The sequence below is a fragment of the Ambystoma mexicanum genome, chromosome 1p (assembly GCF_040938575.1).
Source record: "Ambystoma mexicanum isolate Mex_15411 chromosome 1p, UKY_AmexF1_1, whole genome shotgun sequence".
NCBI lineage: Eukaryota > Metazoa > Chordata > Amphibia > Caudata > Ambystomatidae > Ambystoma > Ambystoma mexicanum.
In genome coordinates, this window is record NC_090921.1 from 1,041,445,150 (window position 1) to 1,041,466,980 (window position 21,831).

At 50.4% G+C, this 21,831-nt stretch overlaps 1 protein-coding gene across 4 annotated transcripts in view; it reads left to right on the top strand.

Annotated features, from left to right (window-relative positions):
* LOC138447842 (SNF-related serine/threonine-protein kinase-like) overlaps positions 1–21,831 on the top strand; it is a 385,199-nt gene that overhangs the window by 85,963 nt on the left and 277,405 nt on the right. For all 4 annotated transcript variants that reach the window (XM_069604277.1, XM_069604268.1, XM_069604287.1 and 1 more), the window contains exon 2: positions 15,779–16,409. In XM_069604277.1, the coding sequence (XP_069460378.1) occupies positions 15,821–16,409 (589 nt within the window). In that variant the 5' untranslated portion in view covers positions 15,779–15,820. The remainder of the gene's footprint in view (positions 1–15,778; positions 16,410–21,831) is intronic.

Here is a 21,831-nt window from a genome sequence, read left to right on the forward strand (position 1 = left end):
TAGGACCCCCCCCCCTTCAGGTACGTAGAGATGCAGGTGGTTTGGAGGTTCTCTGCTAACCTGGGAATGTCTGCATAGGAGGAACCGTGAAAGTGACGTGGTCACTCTGCAGGTAAAGGACGGGCGCAGGGAATTAATTCCCTGGGTATGTGCTTGAAGTACTGATGACCTGTGCAAGTAATCCCGTGATGGTCTTGATCCTGCTATATCAAGACATACCAATCCATCGCCCTCCTTCCACTGGGCAATCCGTTGTGTCAGCATCAGGAGCGTGGGCGGGGATTGTTTGTGGGCACAGGGCGAATGAGTGAATTCAGAAATTCCATGGAGTTCAGGTCACTTGCCAGTAGCCATTTGTAAAGTTAGCTAGCCCACGAGGACATAGTGGTTCAGCATACCTTCTGTTGAGGATTTGTGTGAGCAGAGAAGGTCGGGTACACCAAAGGAGTGCGGCAAAGAACTTCAAGCGTGGAACCCTCTCAAGCTGCAGGATCCACCCGCTGCCCCTGTTTGGCAGCAGCCTTTTGGGAGCCTTCCTTGGTGCTTCCACGCCTGCAATGTAAGCATCAACATTTATCATCTCTTTTCTATAATGCGCGCATCTTGGTGCACAGCACATACATATTTCAATATTTAATATATGTGTTCTGCCTGCAACATATCTGTGTACAGCATATATTTGTGTACAGTGTGCATCGGAAATGGCTCATTCCCCTTTCCTAGCACCAGTTGTGTTGCCACTGGTCTGCCCATGTGTCCAGATTTGAAAGATAAGTGCTAATACGTACTGTGTCTAAGTGCCCGTGTATGTGTGTGTTCTGCAACGTGGTCATGGTGTGCAAAGGGGGGGGGGGGAGGTTTAGGCAGGAAGGAACCGAGACATTTGATGGGGGTGGGTGATAGGAAAATAATGTAATAAGCGTATGTACTGTGCATGTCGCCGCCGTGGTGGTCTCTCTGTGCCACAATAACAGGCTACAATTAGTTAAAGAGAATGGGAGTAATGATGAGCATTACAATCGTTCATTTCATTTGGGGCTTTATAGGACGTAAATGATGAAGGCCGCCAGGTGCCTTTCTCCTCCGTGGGAGGGCAGGATTCCAAAGCTCTCAACATGATGGGGGTTGACACCTCAGCTGGCTCCTGAATGAACGCCTTATGTTACGGTGCCTTTGGGCACTAGGGTGCACATCTACTTCGACGGCGCATCTCTAAGGTCGGTTTTCCCAAAGTATGGCGTCTCTTCGCTTCTTCGCTTGAATGCGATAACAAGCAAATCACAGGCGTGGGCGAAGAAACCGGCAGCATTGCGTTTTGACGAGGAATGTTCTGATTACTTACCGGTAATCTTCATTACTCCTAGTCCTACTCTTCCTCGTCACAGTACTTACCTCATGAGGCACCCGCCTCCGACACAGGACCTTCTTCTATTTCTTCTTATTTCTATAACTCCTCCCCCACACCCACGTCACTTAGTTTCATATTACCAAGCCGTAGCATGGGACCTTCCCCGCAGGGAGGGTGAGGAGGGTCGTCAGTACTGTGACGAGGAAGAGTAGGACTAGGAGTAATGAAGATTACCGGTAAGTAATCAGAACATTACCTCCACGTCCACTCTTCCTCGTCCCAGTACTTACCTCATGAGGTATACCAAAGCAACAAACGGGGAAAAAGGTCCCAATGAGACAAGAGTCAAAACAGTGCAGAAACACACACCTTTAATAACTCCAATATTACATCCCCACAGACAAAACTCCAACCCCGAAGGAACCAACCCCCGAGTGGGAGACATTCAACCTATAGTGGTTGATGAAGGTGCTCTGATCAGCCCAAGTGGCAGCTCTACATATCTCCTGTAGAGAAACCCCCCTAGCATCGGCCCATGAGGCCGCCAAACCTCTGGTGGACCGCCCCTGAACGTGCGCAGGCACAGGCAGGCCCGAAGCCACATAGGCCATGGAGACCACAAGACGGATCCATCGGCTAATGGACACTACAGATGCCTTACGCCCAGCCCCAGCCGGGCCAAAAGTAATCAGAAGACTGTCAGAGCGGCGGAAAGGGGCAGTTCTAGCCAAGTACTCCACCACCGCCCGCCGCACATCAATGCTATGCCAAGCCACTTCTTCTGGCGTTTGCGGATTTTGAAAAAAGGCAGGGAGAACCAGATCCTGAGAGGTGTGAAAACGAGAAACAACTTTAGGGAGAAACTTCGGATCACACCTCAGCACCACCGAGTCTGGCAGAACCCTCAGGAAAGGGGGGTGACATAACAGAGCCCCAATCTCCCCAAGCCTACGGGCAGAAGTTATGGCAATCAGAAAAGCAGTCTTCAGCGTCAGATGTTTCATATCAATTTCGGAAATGGGCTCAAAAGGAGGCCCTTGAAGAAACTTTAAGACAAGAGGGAGATCCCAAGGAGGAAGCCCCTTATAAGTACAAGGACGGGAAGAAGAAAAACCCCTGAGCAACTTCCCCACCAACACCTCCCCATCCAAGTGCCCATCAGAGTCCCCCAAAAGGAATTTTATGGAGGCCCACTGAGAGCGAAGCGTGGAAACCGCCAGGCCCTTGTCAAACCCATCCCGGAGGAATTGAAGGATAGCGGGGAGGCCAGAACGCAGGGGTGGAATCCCAGACCGCCCACACCAGTCCCGGAAATGGCTCCAATGTCTGCCGTAAGCCTTCAGAGTGGAAGGTCTAAGAGCATTCATTATGGAATCCACCACAGGACCAGAAAACCCCTGAGATATCAGCCTAGCCCGTGCAATATCCACACTGCCCATTGTATCTGGCGGACCCCCAACCGTAGCTCCCCCAGAAGGGGACAAGGCCACTTCGGAACCAGCCAAGGCTCCTGGCACCGAAGCTCCAACAGAGAGGGGAACCAACTCCGGCGGGGCCAGTAAGGAGCGAACAACAATACAGTCACCCTGGATATTCTGATGCGCTGAACCACCCGAGGCAGAAGAGGAATAGGTGGAAAAGCATAAAGGAGACCCTGAGGCCACTGCACAGAGAGGGCGTCCACCCCCCACGCACCCTCTGTCTGAGAACGAGAGCAGAAGAGGGGAACTTTTGCTGAGGCTGGAGACGCAAACAGGTCCAGAATAGGGGTCCCGAACCTGACACAGATCTCTGCAAAAACCTGGGTCGAGAGGACCAGTTCCACCGAGGAGGGAAACCGGCGGCTGAGTAGATCCGCCCGAACATTGTCCACCCCCCTGATATGTGAAGCCACCAGGGACACCAGATGTGATTCCCCCCAAGCACCTATCTGAGCTGCCAGGGCATTCAAGGAGCGGCCGGAACCCCCTTGGCGGTTGACGTAAGCCAAAGCTGTCGTATTGTCCGTCCGGACCAAAACTGCCCGGCCCATCAGCAACCTCCTGAAGTACACCAGAGCCCGGAGAATGGCACACAACTCTCGCCAATTGGATGTCCGATGGCTCTCTTCCGGATCCCACAACCCCTGAGCAGAGAGAACTCCCAACGTAGCTCCCCAGCCCCTTCCACTGGCGTCGGTAGTAAGTGTGGTCACCGGAGGAATGATCAGGGACACCCCAGCCCGTAGTTTCGGAACCCTCAACCACCACTGCAGGGAGACCCGCAGCGCCAGAGACACCGGAATCAAAGCCTCGAAAGCTTGAGATGAAGGGAGCCAGTGGGAGAGAAGGTAGGACACCAGGGGGCGTAGATGAAGACGGGCCCAGGGAACTAGAAACACGCAAGAAGCCATGTGCCCCTGCAATTTCAGCAATAGGCGGGCCGGGACATACTGCCTCCCGAGAACCCTGCCCAGAACAGTCAGCAAGCGACGGACCCTCTCCAGGGACAGGAACACCTTCCCCATCCTGGTGCAAACCTGTGCACCAATGAAAACTAGATCCTGAGAAGCCTCCAGTTGGGATTTCTGCCAGTTGACCAGGAAACCCCAGTCCTGTAATGCCTGGCAGACCAATCGGAGATGAGAAATGACAGTCTGCCGGCAGGACGCTTTGACCAACCAATCGTCCAGGTAGGGAAATATCTGAATGCCCCGCAGATGTAAGTGCGCCACCAGGGGAGCCACCAGCTTGGTGAAAACTCTGGGGGCAGATCGCAGTCCGAACGGGAGCACCCTGAACTGAAAATGTCGGGATCCCACTGCAAAGGGGAAGAACTGCATGTGCCAGGGACGGAGAGCCACATGGTAATAAGCGTCCTGGAGATCCAGAGATGTCATCCAATCCTCCTTTATTAACATCGGAAGAATGTTCTGTAAAGTCTCCATCTTGAAGTGTTCCTTTTGGACGAAGCAGTTCAGGGCTTTGAGGTCCAGAATTAGACGGTACTTCCCCGAAGGTTTGGGGACCAGGAACACCCGTGAGTAGAACCCCTGACCTTGCACAGGGAGAGGAACGGGCATGATGGCCGCCTTCAACATTAATTCGGAGAGCGCGGCGTCCATGGCCAACCTCTTCAGCCGAGACCTGGGAACCACAGTCCGAACCATGCAATGCTGGATAGGAGGAGACAGGAAATGCACTCGATACCCCCATTGTACTGTGTCCAGAACCCATGAGTCGGAACACCACCTTTCCCATACTGGAAAAAACTGCCGGAGCCGCCCGCCCACCGGCAATTCCAAACCGTCAGGACTTAGGTGCCGGGCCAGGACGTGAAGAGCGTGGAGGACCCCGACCCCCCCTAGCCCTCCGAAAAGAATGTGATGAGGAGCCAGGAAAAGACCTGCTGGTCACTGGACCAGCCCCAGAGGAAGATTTCTTGGCCGTTGAAGGAGGCTTGCGTCGAAGCTTGTCAGCATGTTTGTCCGCCCTAAAAACTTTGTGCACCTTATCCTCAAGGCAATCACCAAAAAGCCTGGACCCAGTGAAAGGAAGTTTCAGGGCAGCCGCCTTCTGAGACCCATCAGTCTTCCAGTCCCTTAGGTGCAAATGCCTCCGGGCAGATATACCAGCCCCCATGGCCATGGCTGAACCACGCACCCCATCAAAAGCCAGATCAGCCAAAAACTCAACCTGTCTCTGCATGTCTGTAAGCAAAGGGGCACAATCAGAGCCTTCATTTACAGCCTTTTTCAACTCCCTGAAACCATTCAACACTGTTTCAGCTGTGTAGGAACCATAGATATTTGCTCGAAGGGCCAGATGCGCCCCAGCATGAACCTTCTTAAGGCCGGAATTAACTCGGCGGTCCACTGGATCCCGGACGGCCGCCTCCTCGGCCGACATAGAGGAGCGACCCACCAGGCTGGCGAGGATAACGTCGACCTCAACTGGATCAGACAGCAAAGTCTCGCCCTTCAAAGGGTAAAGTTTGGACATGAAGCGGGGCATTGCAATCTTCTCCGGGTCATGCCATTCCCGGAGGATTTTTTCCCGGATATCGGAAACCAAAGGCAACCCCTTCCTAGGTGTATGCCTATACTGGCGAATAGAAGGGTCGGCCGCCTCCACCGGCACCAGGGGCTCTGAAAATCCCATGCAATCTCCAACTTGAGCCAGCACCTCCTCCACTCCCTCTCTGTCCAGATACTTCCCTTCAGCATCAGCCAAAGAGGAACAAGAAGAGGCCGAAGACTCAGCGCCAGAAGAAGAGGAGGATGAGGAAGACAGACGCCTGCGCTTGTGTCCATGAGCGTGTGTGCGACTCCCTCTACGATGCTTAAGCAGCTTCTTCAAATCCTTTCTGGTCAGGGAAAAACGCTTAGCCTTCTTCTTTCTCTTTCTGTGTAAATCAGGAGAAGAGGAAGACGAAGAAGAAGAAGACAGGACCAGATGCCTGCTCTTTGCAGAATGTTTTCCCATGTTGAGTAAGCCCAAAAACAGTGACCAAGGAAGCCTGCTTCACCAAAGACCCCTGCACACTGAACCAAGGCTCCACATACAAACAATTGCTAACGTGCCTCTCCCACATTCAAATAGAGGCCAGAAAGAACAATAACCAATAGGAACAACATCAATTAATTCCTATGGCAACATGCCTGCAGCATCAGAGGAGGAGCCCACCCTCCTCCGGAGCACGTGGCCAAACAAGAAAAAAGGAGCCGCCAATCCGTGCACAGCCGCCCATGCAGCATGGCCATGCAACAGGAAAAACATGCCCCCCTTCTCCTTACCTGAACCCGGGTCCGTTCTCCCAGAACCCGGGCCACGAAGCCCTGCGCTGGCCAAAGCCCAGCAGAAACCAGGCAAGGCAGCCTGACTCAACCGGGTCCCAAGCCCCGCAGGGAACCCAGGAGTCTTGCCACACCTGAAGGAGCCGAAGGCCCCGCCACACAGCCCCACCAGGGGGCCAGCATTCGGAGCTCCCCAGCGCCCCGCGCCGGGAAGAAAAATCAAGCCCAACCTGCCGGAGGCATGAAAAATTAAACTAAGTGACGTGGTTGTGGGGGAGGAGTTATAGAAATAAGAAGAAATAGAAGAAGGTCCTGTGTCGGAGGCGGGTGCCTCATGAGGTAAGTACTGGGACGAGGAAGAGTGGACGTGGAGGTAATGAAGGCAAAGGTAAATGCATCTCCTATAAGGAGTAAAAGCCATGGGGGTGGGGTGGTGGGGCGAGTGGCTGGAAGAGTCTAAAATTCTCCAGGGAAGGAAACCGGCGTGGCTGGAGTGGGGGTGAGAGAAAAGCGAAGGACAGCAGAACGTTTTGTGAAATTATCAGCGTGATTGTAATTGTTTATTTATAACGCGGGGATCGAACCTGTGTTGCATCACGTCGTCTTGATTCCAAGGCGAGCGCGTTGCCCCTGCGCTATCATGCTGCGATCCAGAGGATCCCTATAGTGATACCGTGACAGGCGGCATAGTTTGGTGGAAGCAGCATGTCCCCATGTATAGGACTGAGAATGATGGGGGCACAGTGCTGGTGAGTTGTAGTAGGAGGCAGAGGTCGGAGAACAAGTGCAGTTATTTCCTTATCATCAGAAGAACTTGGAAAAGTCCCAGCACACCCAGGAAGGGGGAGGGGAGAAGGCTCGTGGCCCTGATCACCTTGGATATGAGGACATATTTCTGCAGAGGGAAAGGTGCCCATAAATCAGTGGAACTTTGAATGTGTTTGCAAGTGATGAGGTGCCATGCTTATGAAAAGGGAATGCGGTTGGAATTGTATGACCAGCATTGATGAAGCAAGCAGCACTCACTATGGATCACACGAACAGGCAACCCATGTGCGAAGAGGGCAACGCTAATAAGTCGCCCATGCAGAACCCTCAACTGGCAAAGCAGTTATGCCCCTACAGGCTGTTTTGCGAATTACAATTGAATCATCATCCCATTGTACAGACATAGCCCCCTTTTGGAAATACAGGTACCAATGTCCCCACCAGCCAGTATAGTCCCTGAAGGGTGTTTATGAAACAATGACCCCATTAAGGGATTAGAGTGAACAAGGACCCTCATAAGGTGATATAGGATTGGTTCCTATGAGTCGGGACATGCAGTGCAGCTAACCGCCTTGCAGTCTTGATAGCATTGATGTGGTGCATGCCGCTGTGTAGGTACGCATGACCTTCTTGAGGTGGAATGGGTAAGGTCCAGTTAGTCAGTATAGATTGAAACTGCTTCATCGGGTAGTCCAGGTAGTGCCACCATGCTCCCCCTCCCCCAGTACACAGCATGTATTGAATTGTACCCATCAGGCAGTATATGTATAGTCCCATTCGACAGTCGAGTACCCCAAGCAGTGTCTCGTATTGGGAGTTTGTGAGGGGGCACCAGAGCTGCTCCCTGTAGGCCATGTAATTTTCTAAATCCCTACCTATTTGAGCCCCTGCTGTGCGGTGTCATGTTGTACAGCTGGAGCTCTGATAGGGAGGTCGTGAGGCAATGCCCGTGCCAGCAACGGCAGGAAGCACTTGCAGGTTGGCCTGCCTGCACTCCGCCGCGCAGTGCCTACTAGCTCTGTACAGCAAGAGTTCAGACCTGGAGGAAGTGGGAGACCACCGAAGACGATGGTGGCAGGAAGCATCCGTGTTTCCAGCACTTCACGGGTGTGTGGTAAATCTATGAATCGGCGATTGAACGATTGATCCTCTGCTGATGTGGTAGGGTGACCCAGACGTCCCGGTTTTGCCAGGACTGTCCTGGTTTTGCCGGGACTGTCCCAGGATTTGGTGCTCTGTCCACTGTTCTCAAGATTATGTTTTCATTGGAAACTGCAGTGGTCCCGGTTTTTTGTAGTAGGTCTTTATAGCTTGCAGGCAGGTATGCATAATCTTGCATCGAAGACATACTGCATTTTTCAATTTTAAGACAGTGGTTGTGATTAATTATAATGTGTTTTATTTTAACAGTAACATTTATCCCCCCCTCCCCCTTCTCCTCCAAACGCTGTGAAGTGTATTTCATTGACAGCCACTTTCAAGAGTTAGTCCTACTTTCATGTCAGTTGCCCTGTCGCTGTTTTTTGCTTTTTAAATCTGCTCACCCTACGCTCTGGTTCCTAGAAGAGGCACACAACCAATCAGTGCCTTAGCCTGTTTTGATTGGGTGAAAACCAGCAGTGGCACAATTCCTGCCAGCCTGCTATGCATTTGTGGATTTAAAAAAACGCATTTGACATGATGAGGTTGGGAGGGGGTGGGGACTGTCCTCAGGGGTGTTGCCAGGTCTAGAAAAGATCTGGGGCTAATAATGTTGGGACTGCTGGGACTCTGGGTTAGGTAGCATTTTGGTTGTAGCACCTGAGCTTCTGTCCGGGGCTGAAACCAAAAGACCTGGGGCTATACCCCCCTCATAGCTCCCCCCTCGGCCCCGCCGCCCCAGCAACGCCTCCGACTGTCCTCAAAGGGATCTTTCCTGCGAATGGCGGCTAGGCTAATGGGTTGCGTCCTGATATTGTATGTGGGTAATAAGGCTGGGATTGGGTTCTGCTGGTATCCATACTGTGGCCAGCGTAGCCTATCATCACTACGTTACCCCGCCCCCGACCCTTTTTATTCTTTTCTTGGTATTGAGGCGGGAATTGGGTCCTGCTGGGAAGAAGAGCGGGACAGATCCAATCGCGGCTGATGAAGGGGCGGCGTGCAAGGGCCCACTTCTTTTGATTATACTTGAGCGGCACGAGCACAGCCGTGCAAGCGGCGAATCAAATGGGCCCTTCATGCCGGATGCCAGAATTGCCATCCTCGTGTATTGCAGAGCACGGCTTTTTTCTTGCAAATGCAGAACATTGGCTACCGAAAGGGGTTGCGTGGTGTGCAGAATTGTGTAAGGGGGAGTCTTTGCGTAATTGTATCGAAATGAAAGGTCCTGGCAGCAGGTCATAGACCCAGTTGTGCTGTGGCAATGTGCATGCTTGAGCAAAAAACCATGCAGTCCCTTGATTTAATAAATGTAAGGGCGTCGTATTTAGCCCCTCCATAAGCATTTATGGTTGTACAGTTTCCTTATGCAGCAGAAAGAAGGGCGATTGGAACAGAGGCCAATTTCTGAAGCCACGGAAAATGAGCTTACGAAAAAATATAATACCGAGAATAGTCTGTGTGAACGGGGTCTTTTAAATTGCAGCTTCTCATCTAAAAACAAAAACGTGCAATGTAGCTGGACTGCTCATAGTGCAGCGCAGGCTGGTGGAGGGGCGGGTAATCCTTCTGCTGCTGTGACCATCCCTTGGCGCTCATTCATGAAAGACCAATCTAAAACCCCAAACCAGGAAGGCTAGTGTTGCAGCTGGAGAGCTTCCTATGAGTCATAGCGTGGTGACCAGTGGGCCTGTTCCACATTAGCGGTCACATCAGCGTGCTGGGTGCATCTCCTCGGCAAGCTTCATTCTGATGGGTGGGCACTAATGAGTGGCATTTGTGCCCCTTGCCTATGAATCTGTTGGGGTGCGTACACCCAACGCCAGCCTCTACTCCTTGCCACAGTCTCGCCCTCGCAGCCTATGAATCTGTTGGGGTGCGTACACCCAACGCCAGCCTCTACTCCTTGCCACAGTCTCGCTCTCGCAGCCTATGAATCTGTTGGGGTGCGTACACCCAACGCCTCTACTCCTTGCCACAGTCTCGCCCTCGCAGCCTATGACTCTGTTGGGGTGCGTACACCCAACGCCAGCCTCTACTCCTTGCCACAGTCTCGCCCTCGCTTCTGCTTTACCTTCATGAATTTGAGTGGCCTGCCCGCATCGCACTCTGACACCTCCTACTCATGCGGCTGTCCAGCCCCAGCCCACTGCGTCTCTTTCCTGTGCCTTCCTGCTGCTCCGCGGCGAATGTATTGCGCAAGACTTCTTAGGGGCTCATGTTCAATTGGTTCCATGTCTTAAAATCGCTGCAAAAATGGCCGTGAATAAAAAATATCGCAGCAAAAATGCTGTGGTTTTTGCCGCCACAATCATGTAAAGGATTCAGGGGACACCCCCACAACCCCTGGACCTATTATACCATTTAAGGGGAGTGGGGGACACCATTTATGCTGTGATTTTATTACATGATAGCATTCAATTGGGGCGTAACATTAATGGAAAGTGTGACGCCTTCCATCACTGTTCCCCTGCCCCCTTTTCAATCATTTGTATGGCGGAGAGGAGGGACAGAACACAACTTGCGGTTCCGCCACCTCTGTCCTCTCCACCATGCAAAAGCTCCAGCATTTGCGCTGGCATGGATTTTCATGCCGGCGCAAATGCTGGAGATCAATATGGGAGTGCCAGCTTTATGCACAGGCATAAAGCTAGCAGACACCATAAGGATCAACTGTAAAAGTTGCCTGCCATGCTTGCATGGCAGCCGCTGTCGGACAGCGTTTAATTTTCATTGTGAGCACTGCTTACCATGCCATTCTTGGCCATCCAGGGGATGTTGGGTTTGTTGGGTTTCATGGTCTTGACACAGGGGTGTTGCTGGGTCCGGAAAAGATCAGGGGCTAAGCTAATCTCGGGACTGGCAGGACTCGGGGCTAGCTAGCCTTTTGATTGCATCCCCTGAGCTTCTACCTGGGACTACAACCAAAAGACCCGGGGCTATATCCCCTTCAGTCCCCCCCTTACCCCTTAGCAACGCTTCTGGTCTGACATGCTTTTGAGTGGAATACGTTTCCCTGGAACTTTCAGCGTGGGATTAAAATGAGACCCAATGCTTAACTTTCTCCAGTTTTTGAGTTTTTGTCAGCACAGAAGGGCAATTGGGTTTAAGACAAGAGAGTTGTTAATTTTGGGGAGGATTAGCGATTCACGTTTATCACATCCTAGGTTGTTGGAGTAAATCATTTTAGGATATCCCTGAAAGGGGGCTGAAAAGTGTAGGTTTATTAGAAACATAGGGGGGAGAGCATGAAAGATACTCTGCTTGACAAAATGCATGACCCTGGTAGGAAACTGGCTGAGAGGTTTTTATTTTCGCTACGGGGGATACATTCCACACCGAGGGTGCCGTTACCCATCCCCATGTTGAAACAAACGACTGGATTTACAGGCAGGTCTAAACCTATCACTTTTCAGCAATGGTGCCCTAACCTGCTGTGAGCGGTCTTTCCTCAGCATTCTGCTTTTGGCCCTCTCATTCTCCCTCCTACCTACAATAAAGGCTCAGGTGGTCCATTAATAGGACCGTCTTCGTCCTTTGAAGTGAACACATTTTGCAAGATGCGTGCGAACACTTCGCTGAGCCTCAGCCCAGCAGGACTGGAGCCTGAACCTCAACCCAGCAGGAGAGGTGCCAGAAGCCCCGTGGGGCCGGGCAATTTTTTAAAAGCATGCAGCACTCCATTTTCTTTGTTTTCGTTTTTGGTCTCCCCATCCAAATACAAGCAGAGTATTCATTGGGGCAAAATGACACTCCTGCCCCCATGGTTCATGGAGTACACGGGGTCAACTCCCCCCATGTACTCAGTGCTTAAGAAAGTTGGTAGAGGGCCAGAAAGGGAGAGAGTTTACATGCATCGAGAATAGAAACCATGGGCTAATTTGGTGATGGAGAGCGATTGGGATCAGACCGGCCTGAAGTGTTACACGGGAGAATTAGCTCTTTGGCTTGAAATAAAGGCAGCTCGGATGAAGTCATGTTTTTTCTTTTATTGTATTTATTGAGCTTGGGTCTAGCTTCGGAAAACAACAAAGCGCTTTGCAATTGTAGGGAGAAAAACAGAGTAAGGAAAGCAGAGAAAAAGGGAGTGGGGAGCTAATGGGGCAGGGCGGGCAATTGGCAGCAAATGATCTACAAACAACAAGGGGAGGAAACGGTGAGGAGCAAATCGGAGGGTGTGTGGACCTGGGTGTTCGGGAGGAGCTATTTCTTGAAGAGGAAAGTCTTGAGCTCTTTCCTTAACTCTGGAAGCGAGGGGGCGAGTCTGGTGTTGATGGGGAGGAGGATCCAGAGTTTTGTTGCGTAGACAGAGAAGGCCTGGCTTCTGGTTCTTTCCTTTCTGCACCGGCAGAGTTCAAGTCTGCACGTGTCTTACTTCTGGCGGATCGCAGTCCTCCAGAGAGGCTGCGTTTCTCACTGAGGTAGCTTGCAGACTTTGGGTGACAGCCTTCTATAGGATAAACAGGATTTGAAGATGATACAGGCGTGTAGTGGGAGCCAGTGCCGTTAAATAAGGGTCACATTGATGTGGGCGAATTTGCAAAGGCCTTTGTGTTGCACGTCTGCATGCAGGACGCATCTCGGGGGTGCCAGGGTTGTTATTGACGAGTAAACAATCTATGGCCATGCACTGTTGATCATTTGTATTGGTTTCAATTGAATTATTTTTAACTATCTAAATTTAGGTTTCATTGTTTTTGTTTGAAATGTATTTTCTTCCTTCTGTGTGTATGATGTAATGGAACGATTTCAGAAGCTATTCATTTATAAATAGGTTTCTGTACTTCGCCTCTGTTCCCACTAGAAAGGTTATTATTAAGTTAGTACTGCAGCATTCTGTTCGCCCCTGGCCAGAATACCAGAAATTCCTCTGTACTCATTCCATCGCAGCTCTTCAACGGAAATTGGCTTCTTCAAAAGTATCCACGGCCATGCGATCATTGGTGTTTTACAGCGAGAGTCCCTTCTACGAGAGTGTTATAACCTTCCTGTTTAAGGTCCCACTGTGAGAAGCAGTCTTTCAGTCCCAGTCATTGTATCCTCAGTCTTTCTGCTAACAGTGGTCTCTAGCAGGCCAGACCCCCGAATAAGAGGGAGCAGTGGTGCTCCGCTGGTGCCCACATTACATACTTGAAGTGGTTGGCATCAGGCAGTACGAGCTCTGCCCCCAGTGCCATGATGCCTCACATTGTTCTGGTTATTATTGGAGTTTCTGTAACATGCAAAGTGGCAAATCACTGGGGACTGGTGAGGCTAATAAAGGTCAGGGAGCATTCACGAACCTGAAGACCACATTCCAGATCTTGATTAAGAGGAGACACAAAATGGTGGACAAGGGGGAATGAGAGGGGTCCGGAGATATTCAGAGCTCAACATTAAGGTTACATTCCGAACCCCGAGCAAGAAACCGAGAGCAGAGGGAGTACAAGAGGGGATAGAGGAGTGTGGGGGGCTTTCACAGATATCCCAAGACATAAATAACATTGCTACATAATATGTAGGCAAAATAATGACCAGAGCATATTGTCCCTATAGTGGTCATAGGTCATTCTCAAGTGATTTTCATTGTAAAATTCCTACAGTGACTTAAAGGAGCTGTATGAGATCTACAAATATAATGGGAGTGTGCGTGCAAAGATAGGAGCGAGGTTTGGGAGTATTTCAGTTAGCACCGTTTCATCATAATCTGAAGATTCTACTGCTTTGTTTAAATGTCCTGGGGTCAGGAGGGGCATATGCCCGCTCTGGGTTCTGTAGCCTCCTTATTTGGAAGAGGCCGAGTTATGATGCTGGACAATTGGTATGTCTTTGTGTGTGAAATAGAAAAATAACGAAATATTTGCTCTATGAGTTTTGACGCATTGACCGGAATTGATGAAATGGGACCGTGTTGACACAGATTGATTAGTAGAATAAAGGAACAACTAAGCAGTGGGCTGAGATTCTGGGTCTTCCAGACAAAACTGTGCTGTGTGCACATTATTGCAGTGTGCCACTGTTAAATGCTGATTTGCTCAACCTGGAATAACTGAAAATACTTAAGGCCTTTGTGAATTCATAATATATTTGCTAAATTAGTTGTCAGATTTCACTTCAGGTCCAAGCTACCTATATTTGCTGCATCCGTTTTAATTTGGGCTGTTAGGTGGTACTTAAGAGCCACCTAAAAGCCGAAACTATGGAGTACATGTAAGGGAGAGATGACATGTGAGGAGGGACATACAGATTGTGTGATTATTTATCTTCCCAGTGACTGCCCATGGCCATGCTAATCCCTTTGGCCATTCTCTTCCCCTCTCCACGCTAAACACATCCTCCTGGGATCTCTTTGAGCTCGCTCTATCAAGCAGTAATATCAAACTTTAGCCTGATAGTGTTTTTTTTAAGCAGTCTGAGGGTTATTGGCTTAATTGCAGCTGCAAACGGCTACTGGTGTAATACAAATGTCTTACCAAAGTGTGCCTTCAGCCACTTGATTGATATATCTTCCATGCACTGAAGTTCTGTTAAAAACAAGCTACTGCAAAGCCATCTGTTTTGGTTTGAGGTATTCGATGAGAATTTGCCAGGTAGTGACATCCTATGCCCAGGTAATCGCTGCATGTTTCAGCTGTCGCGGTTTTATTGCCAAGTAGTACCATTATCTTGGTGCCTAGCAAATGCCTATCTCATGCCTACAAAAAAGCCCAAACTGTTGGCTACGACCGTGCTTGTTTAACTTGTAGTTGTCTATGGTTTTGTACATGCAAGATAAGGGTTGATAACGAATACCATATACACATTTTTAAATTACTGTTCCATGTACCTGGGGTCAGCCGTGGAGAAAATAAACTTGGAAAACTAAATAAACTTGGCAAACCCTATTTAAGCAAAAAGGAAATGCGTACAGCCTTGAGTGACCACACACGGCAGGGATTTGTTTGTGCGTGCGTTGCACCAAACCTTGCAAAGTTTGAAATGGTGGCAGATTTCAGTTCTCTGTTCACAAGGATGAAGAATGTTTAAGGGGTTAAAGGATGTTTTTTATGGATACGGAAGTCGTTCCCTACTGAATCCTCCCTGTGCCTTGCCTTCTCACTTGCGTGAGTGGCCTTCCCGTGCTCATAGATGTGCTTGGACATTGGAACTCAGTCCAGCGGAGCGGCTTATTCTGTCCCAGGAACCTGGGTGACATGTCAGTCTAGAAATGAGAAACAACCAAACTATGTGCGTCCTAATAATCCTGTGGGCTTTCCCCAATAATCCCTGGCCATACAGACACGTGTTCTGTATATTAGGGTACAAGTACAGTGTTCAAAATCTGCCAGTCCTTGCCCTTCCTTAGAATTATGATATTTATTTGTGAGGCGGGGTGGGCATTAGACTTAATGCCCAATTTATTTCCAGGCCTGGCGGAAATAGTGGCGTGTATGAGGGTCACTCTTTCAGCAAAGGAAAGTGGGGACAGCAGTTGTTGTCCAGTACATTTGAAATGTTTTGATATTGATTTGTTTATACATTTAGATGGCTCTCCTAACCCTCAGGCAACTGGGCGCATGTTCTTAAGAATTCGGTCACATTGCATCTTGTCAGGTTACAGGTGATACATACATGGGTTAAGCAATTTAAGATTACACTCATTGTTATTGTCATGTTTTTGACGTCCTTCTGTGCACTTTCACCGGAGGTAGCAAACACGGTGAACAATGAGCAGTGGTGTTCAGTGTGACCCTGTCTGTGTGCCTCACCTTGATCTCTTTGCCTTTCAGTCTTCCAGGAGAGACCAGTCCTATGACCGCCCAAGAGGGACCATGGCTGGGACCAAGTGCTGCTACCAAGGGAAGATCGCTGGCCTCTACGACCTGGAGGGCACGCTGGGCAAGGGCCACTTTGCTGTGGTCAAGCTGGCCCGGCACGTCTTCACAGGGGAGAAGGTTGCCGTGAAGGTGATTGACAAGTCAAAACTGGACCAGGCGGCAGCCGGCCACCTCCTGCAGGAGGTCCTTTGCATGAAACTGGTGCAGCACCCCAACGTGGTGCGGCTCTACGAGGTGATTGACACACAGACCAAGCTGTACCTCATTCTGGAGCTGGGCGATGGCGGGGACATGTTCGATCACATTATGAAGTACGAGGGCGGACTCTCTGAACCCCAGGCCAAGCGCTATTTTGCCCAGATTGTCCACGCCATCTCCTACTGCCATAAACTGCATGTGGTGCACCGTGACCTGAAGCCTGAAAACGTAGTCTTCTTCAAGGAGCAAGGGGTGGTCAAACTGACCGACTTCGGCTTCAGCAACCGCTTTCAGCCTGGGACCATGCTGACCACCAGCTGCGGCTCGCTAGCCTACTCTGCACCCGAGATCCTGCTGGGGGACGAGTATGATGCTCCTGCTGTAGGTAAGGAAGCTGCCCGCTGCTGCCTGCTTGCTCTGTGTAAATGCTCGTCTGCTCAGGGGAGCTTATAGCATTGCTGCTGTTGTAAATTTGATGGGTGAGTGCCATTACTGGTGAACCTATTGTGTCGAATACCACTGTTTACAAGCATTTCCTTACCATGAACTGATTCAGGACTTTTGGAGTCGGGCCAGGTTTAGACATGGGCGACCCGGGCGGTCCCCTTGGCCGCTACATTACCCGCCCCCCCACCACACCAGCTCTGGGGAGTCTTTCACGGGTTCCCCTGAGATGGCATGGTGAAGGTGCCCTATTGAAATGAAATGCGCCCCGCTCTCATGCTGTCGTCGGGCTCTCCAGCACTGGAGCGGTTGGGCTTTTCATTTCAGTAGCCATTTTCCTGGTGTCCTGGCACTCCCGCGGATCTAAAAGAGCGGGCGTGTTGCGTTAGGCACGAGGAGCGTGAAAGTGCCCGATTGCAGTGCTTTGTGTTGGGGCATGCAGATCGGGAGTAGCCGGAGCTCTGCGCGGGAGCTTTCTACGTGTTTGTGCCTCGAGTCCTCATTGGCTCTGCGTGCGGGGAGGAACCTCGTGCGCTTGTGGTGGTGCAGAGATGCTTTTGCTGAGGGCTGTCGTGTTGGTTGAGTTGTTCAAGTTTAGAGTTGTGTTGGGCGTATAAATAGCCGCGTGTGAGTGGCTAGTTCTGTTTTGGTTCAGAGCTTGGGGTATTAGTAAGTAGTTAGTAAGTAGTGCACAAGGCACAGTCCGCGTCCTTATGTTACTCTTTCAGGTCAGAGGTCATAATGCTGATTATTTGTTGCTTTGCGGTAGCGCGTGTTGGTTAGTATTTCTTTGGTCTTTGCCGTAAGCGTGGCTGCCCTGTATTCGTATTTTTGGTAGGAGTGACCCATTAAAAAATGCACATTAACAAACCTACTCTGTGCAGACGCTATATGGGCATACCCAGTGCAAGCCTGTAGTATTGAAGGTTCTGGCAGCAGACCAAATGATCCGAGATGACGCTGGAGGCAGGTAAGTATAAAAGGAAAGTGTCTTTATTCAGTTTCAGGGCAAGTTAGGAAAGGGAGGCAGGAGCCAAGTAACACACATGCTCTCTAGTCAGATCTCCCATCCCGAGGCCCTACCTGCCAGTCCTGGAGCCTAGATGTCCTGTGAGGTTCCAAGCTACCTCCTCACATTCTATAACCTGCATTGGTGCACACAATACCAGCCAGATACTACAAAGCCGAACAGAACAGGACAGGACAGAACCTAACCTGGTGTAGTATCTTATGCGTGGACCTCCTCACACTCACACGCGTTCCTTCCCTTACAAATGAAGCTGACACGAGAGCTGGGGTGCAACACGTCTTATCTTTATTGTGCTAATTCCTAACTGCCGCTCTGCGCGGTAACCCCTCCTCTTCCTGTCACGTGGGGCGCAGCCCACTCAATAATGAAAACAAAGAGAGAGGACTGTTCCTCTCTTCAATACACTGGTGACGACACCACACCCTCCCGTCACTAAACAGTCAGTTGCGTTCTCAGCCCATTTCTTCGATGAGGCGAGTGGGCTTTCTCCTGGCTCTGTGTGGCCGATGATCCGCGCTTGTAGAGAGTGCCAGCGGTTCTTCTGGTGTCACGTCATCTCCAGAGTCTTCTCTGTCTCCCTCATAAGGGGCGTCCCATTGGGAGAAAGTATCACACACACTTGACCTTCTTGATTGATGAAAACCAGGCATCCTTCTGAAGTGCGAAGAGTTTCGCGTTATGGACCGGTGGTCCCCTTCGGCCGTGATGAGCGATCCTTTTTTTGTGGTGATGATGAGGGGTTCCTCATTGAATGGAGTTGCATTCTTGCGCTGTTGTTGCTGTCGGACCACGACCATGTCCCCTGGCGCCAGGTCGCTCTCTCTGGCTCTGCTCTTGCGGTCAGCTGCTTCCTTCATGTGTTCTTTCATGAGGGAGTCTCTTGTTCTCATTTCCGCGTCCCCTTCGTACTGTCCTTCATGGTCGGGAGCGTGCGGTAGTCGTGTTCTGATCATTCGTCCGAACATCACCTCCGAAGGTGACTTCCCTGTGGTGCTGTGTGGGGTGTTCCTGTAGTCACGCATAAGTTGGTACAGCATTTTTTCAACAGGGTCACCTGTAAGGCGTGCGATCTGAGTTGTGCGCTTGATGTTGCTCATGAACCTTTCCACGGTGCCATTTGCTTGAGGCCACAAAGGCGTTACTTTGCGATGACGGAATCCCATGTATTCTGCGAATCTTCGAAAGTCTTGTCCCGTGAAGGGTGGTCCGTTGTCGGACTTTACAACCTTCGGTATGCCATAGATTGCGAACATCCGATCCAGTGCCGGGATGGTGTGATGTGCAGCGGTGGATGGGATGATCTGTAGGTCTGGATATCTTGAGTACTCGTCTACGGCTACCAGGATGTACTCACCCCCTTCCATGGGCCCAAAGTGGTCGATGGCTATCTCTTCCCATGTTCCTTCTGGTAGTTCGGTCATTCTTAGGGGTTCCGGGACTGTGTGTGGCTTTACAATGGCACAGGTGGGACAGTTTTGTAACAATTTTTCCACAGAGGTGTCAAGTTGGGGAAACCATAGCTTTTGCCTCAGCATCCTTTTGGTGGATACAATTCCCCTGTGTCCTTCATGAGCTAGCTCTAGCACCTTCTGGCGTAGGTTTCGTGGTATTACTAGTTTTGTCCCCTTTAGTAGTAGTCCTTCCTCTGATTTCGCAAGTTCCTCCTTTACGGCCAAAAGGCACGTGATGTCTAGTTTGATATCTTCACTCATTGTCTCTCGAATCTGCTTTGCATGTTTCCATCGTCCTGTTTCTAGGCACCTCAAAATTGTTTGTATTCCCTGATGCGCGTTGGACTCTCTCGTTATCTGTTTCATGTCAAGTCCTTGTGGTGTGCTGCTGTGAATAACATATCTGATGTATTGATCAGCAATGGATTGTTCGGGTCCGCTCTTATCCTTGGGGTGCCGGGAGAGGAAGTCCGCAGGATTTTGATCTTTCCCGGGGCGGTGTATGATGGTGAATCGATAGTCCTGTAACCTGAGTGCCCATCTGGCTATCCTTGGTGGCATTTTTGCTTGTGGGTTGCCGTAGATGAAAGTGAGTGCTTGGTGGTCGGTCACAACCGTGAAAGGCTTCCCATATAGGAAGAGGTGAAAGTGCTTGCAAGCCCAGACGACCGCCAGTCCTTCCTTTTCTGCTTGAGAATAGGCTTGTTCGGTTTTTGATAGGCTTCTACTAGCGTATGACACTATGTGCTTCCCGCCTCCATCTCTGTCGTCTAGTTGTGTGAGAATAGCGCCTAACCCAACGGGACTGGCGTCCACGACGAGTTCTGTTGACTTCTTGGGATCAAAGTACGCCAGGTATCGGGCATCCGAGATGCGGTCCTTGATGATCTGGAAAGCTTCTTGGCATTTGGTTGACCACGCAAACTCGGTGTTCAGTTTGGTTAGGGCTCTCAGGGGTTCACTGATGGACGCGAAATCACATATGTACCTCGTGCAGTAGCTTGCGAGCTCCAAGAATGATCTGAGGTCAGATGTTGTTGTTGGTGGTTCAGCTTCGCGGAGCGCACTAACCTTCTCAGGGTCTGGTGTCATGCCCTTCTCTGAGAATATGTGTCCGAAGAATCTGAGTGTTTTCTTACGGAATTCGCATTTTTCTTTGTTGAGTGTTAGTTGGGCTTCCTCTAGAGCCATGCAGACTCTCATCAGGGTGTCGTCGTGTTGTTCCTGAGTTTGGCCGAACACTAGAATGTCATCGCTGTAGTTCAAGCAGTTGGGCACATGCTTGATGACATTGTGGATTTCTGCTTGAAAAATTTCGGCCGCTGAGGACACTCCAAAACTGAGTCGCTTGTAGCGGAACAAACCTAGATGGGTGGTAAAAGTGGTTATGTATCGCGAGTTCTTGCTGAGCTCCAGCTGATGATAGCCTTTGTTTAAGTCTAACTTTGAGAATATTGTCGCCCCATTCAAAAGATGCACCATGTCCGTTATCCGGGGGGCTTGATGTCGTTCTCTTAGGATGGCCTCATTCGGCCTTCTCATGTCCACGCAAATCCTAATGTCCTGAGAATCTCTCTTGGGTACTGGTACTATAGGAGAGACCCATGGTGTGGGGCCTTCCGCGGGCTCAATAATGTCAGCTTCTAGTAGCTTGGTTAGTTCATTTTCAACTTGTTGTTGAATGTTGATGGGGATGCCCCTGTAATGCTGGGCTACCGGAGTGATGTCGGGGTCGATGTGAAGTACAATCTGTTTTCCTTTTAGTTTTCCTAAGCCTTTGAACAGTGCCGGGAATATTTGATCTATACTTGCCGTTGGATCTAGGTACTTGTGCACCATGAGGCGGTATAATATGTGAATGAGTCCCATCTCTATGGCTGACCGATAGCTCAAGATGCATCCGCTCTCGGTGGCGGCTTCTAGCACGTGCATGGGGATGCTTTTCTTATGTTCCTTGTATTGGCATGATGCCATGAAAAACCCTTTGCAGGCTAGGGGTGTTTTTGAGCCGTAGGGATAGATGAGGGCTCGTGCTGGCTGTAGGCGAGGAGCGTTCGGTATGCTTCGGTATACTTCTTCGCTTATTACATTCACAGTTGCTCCCGTGTCTATCAGGAATTCTGCAGCTGTTTGGTTTATTCGTATTCTTAGCATCGGGCTGTGTTCTTTGGCCCTGTCGTTCCCAAGGGCGTATAGATATCCCTTTTTCCGCGGTGCTTCTTGTTGTATTTCCGGTTTGCGGGATCTTTCTTCTGAGGATGCGCTTGACACACTCTCTGACTGTGATTGTTCTATGAGGCATCTCACATATCTTCTGGGTCGCCTCCTTGCTTTTGGCTGGGTGGTTTTGCTCTCCCTCCATTCTCTCCTCTCTTGTCTTCTTTCCGGTTGGTCGTCGTGAAGACGGCGCCGTCCCTGTTCCTGGAAGTGGTGTGCTGCCCTGTTGTGGTGAGAGGGTTGGTACTGTTCTGGTTCCATCGAGGACTTTCCATTTCTGCCGGCCCCTTTTATTTTGCTGCGAAATATCAGGCATACGGACTTGTAGTGGTTGTCGCCACCACATGCGGAGCATGTCTGTCCCATGGCTGGACACGTCCCTTCGTGTGGGTATTCATGGCCGCACCTGTAACAAAACGGATCTTGGGCGGTTTTTGTTGTGCTCTCCAGTTTGTTAATGCTTTCTTGTTTGCCGTGGGAGATCTTTATGTCGTCCAGGCCTTCCACCTGCGCTGCTAGGGCGGCGTCGGACCTCGCTAGGCGCAGGATCTCTTCTAGACTTCTTGGCTGTTGTAGTAGTCGCTTCCGAAAGTCCGCGCTTTCGCACCCCACTATGATTTGCGACCTGAGGGCCTCCTCGTTCGAGTAATTGTTAAAGTCACAGT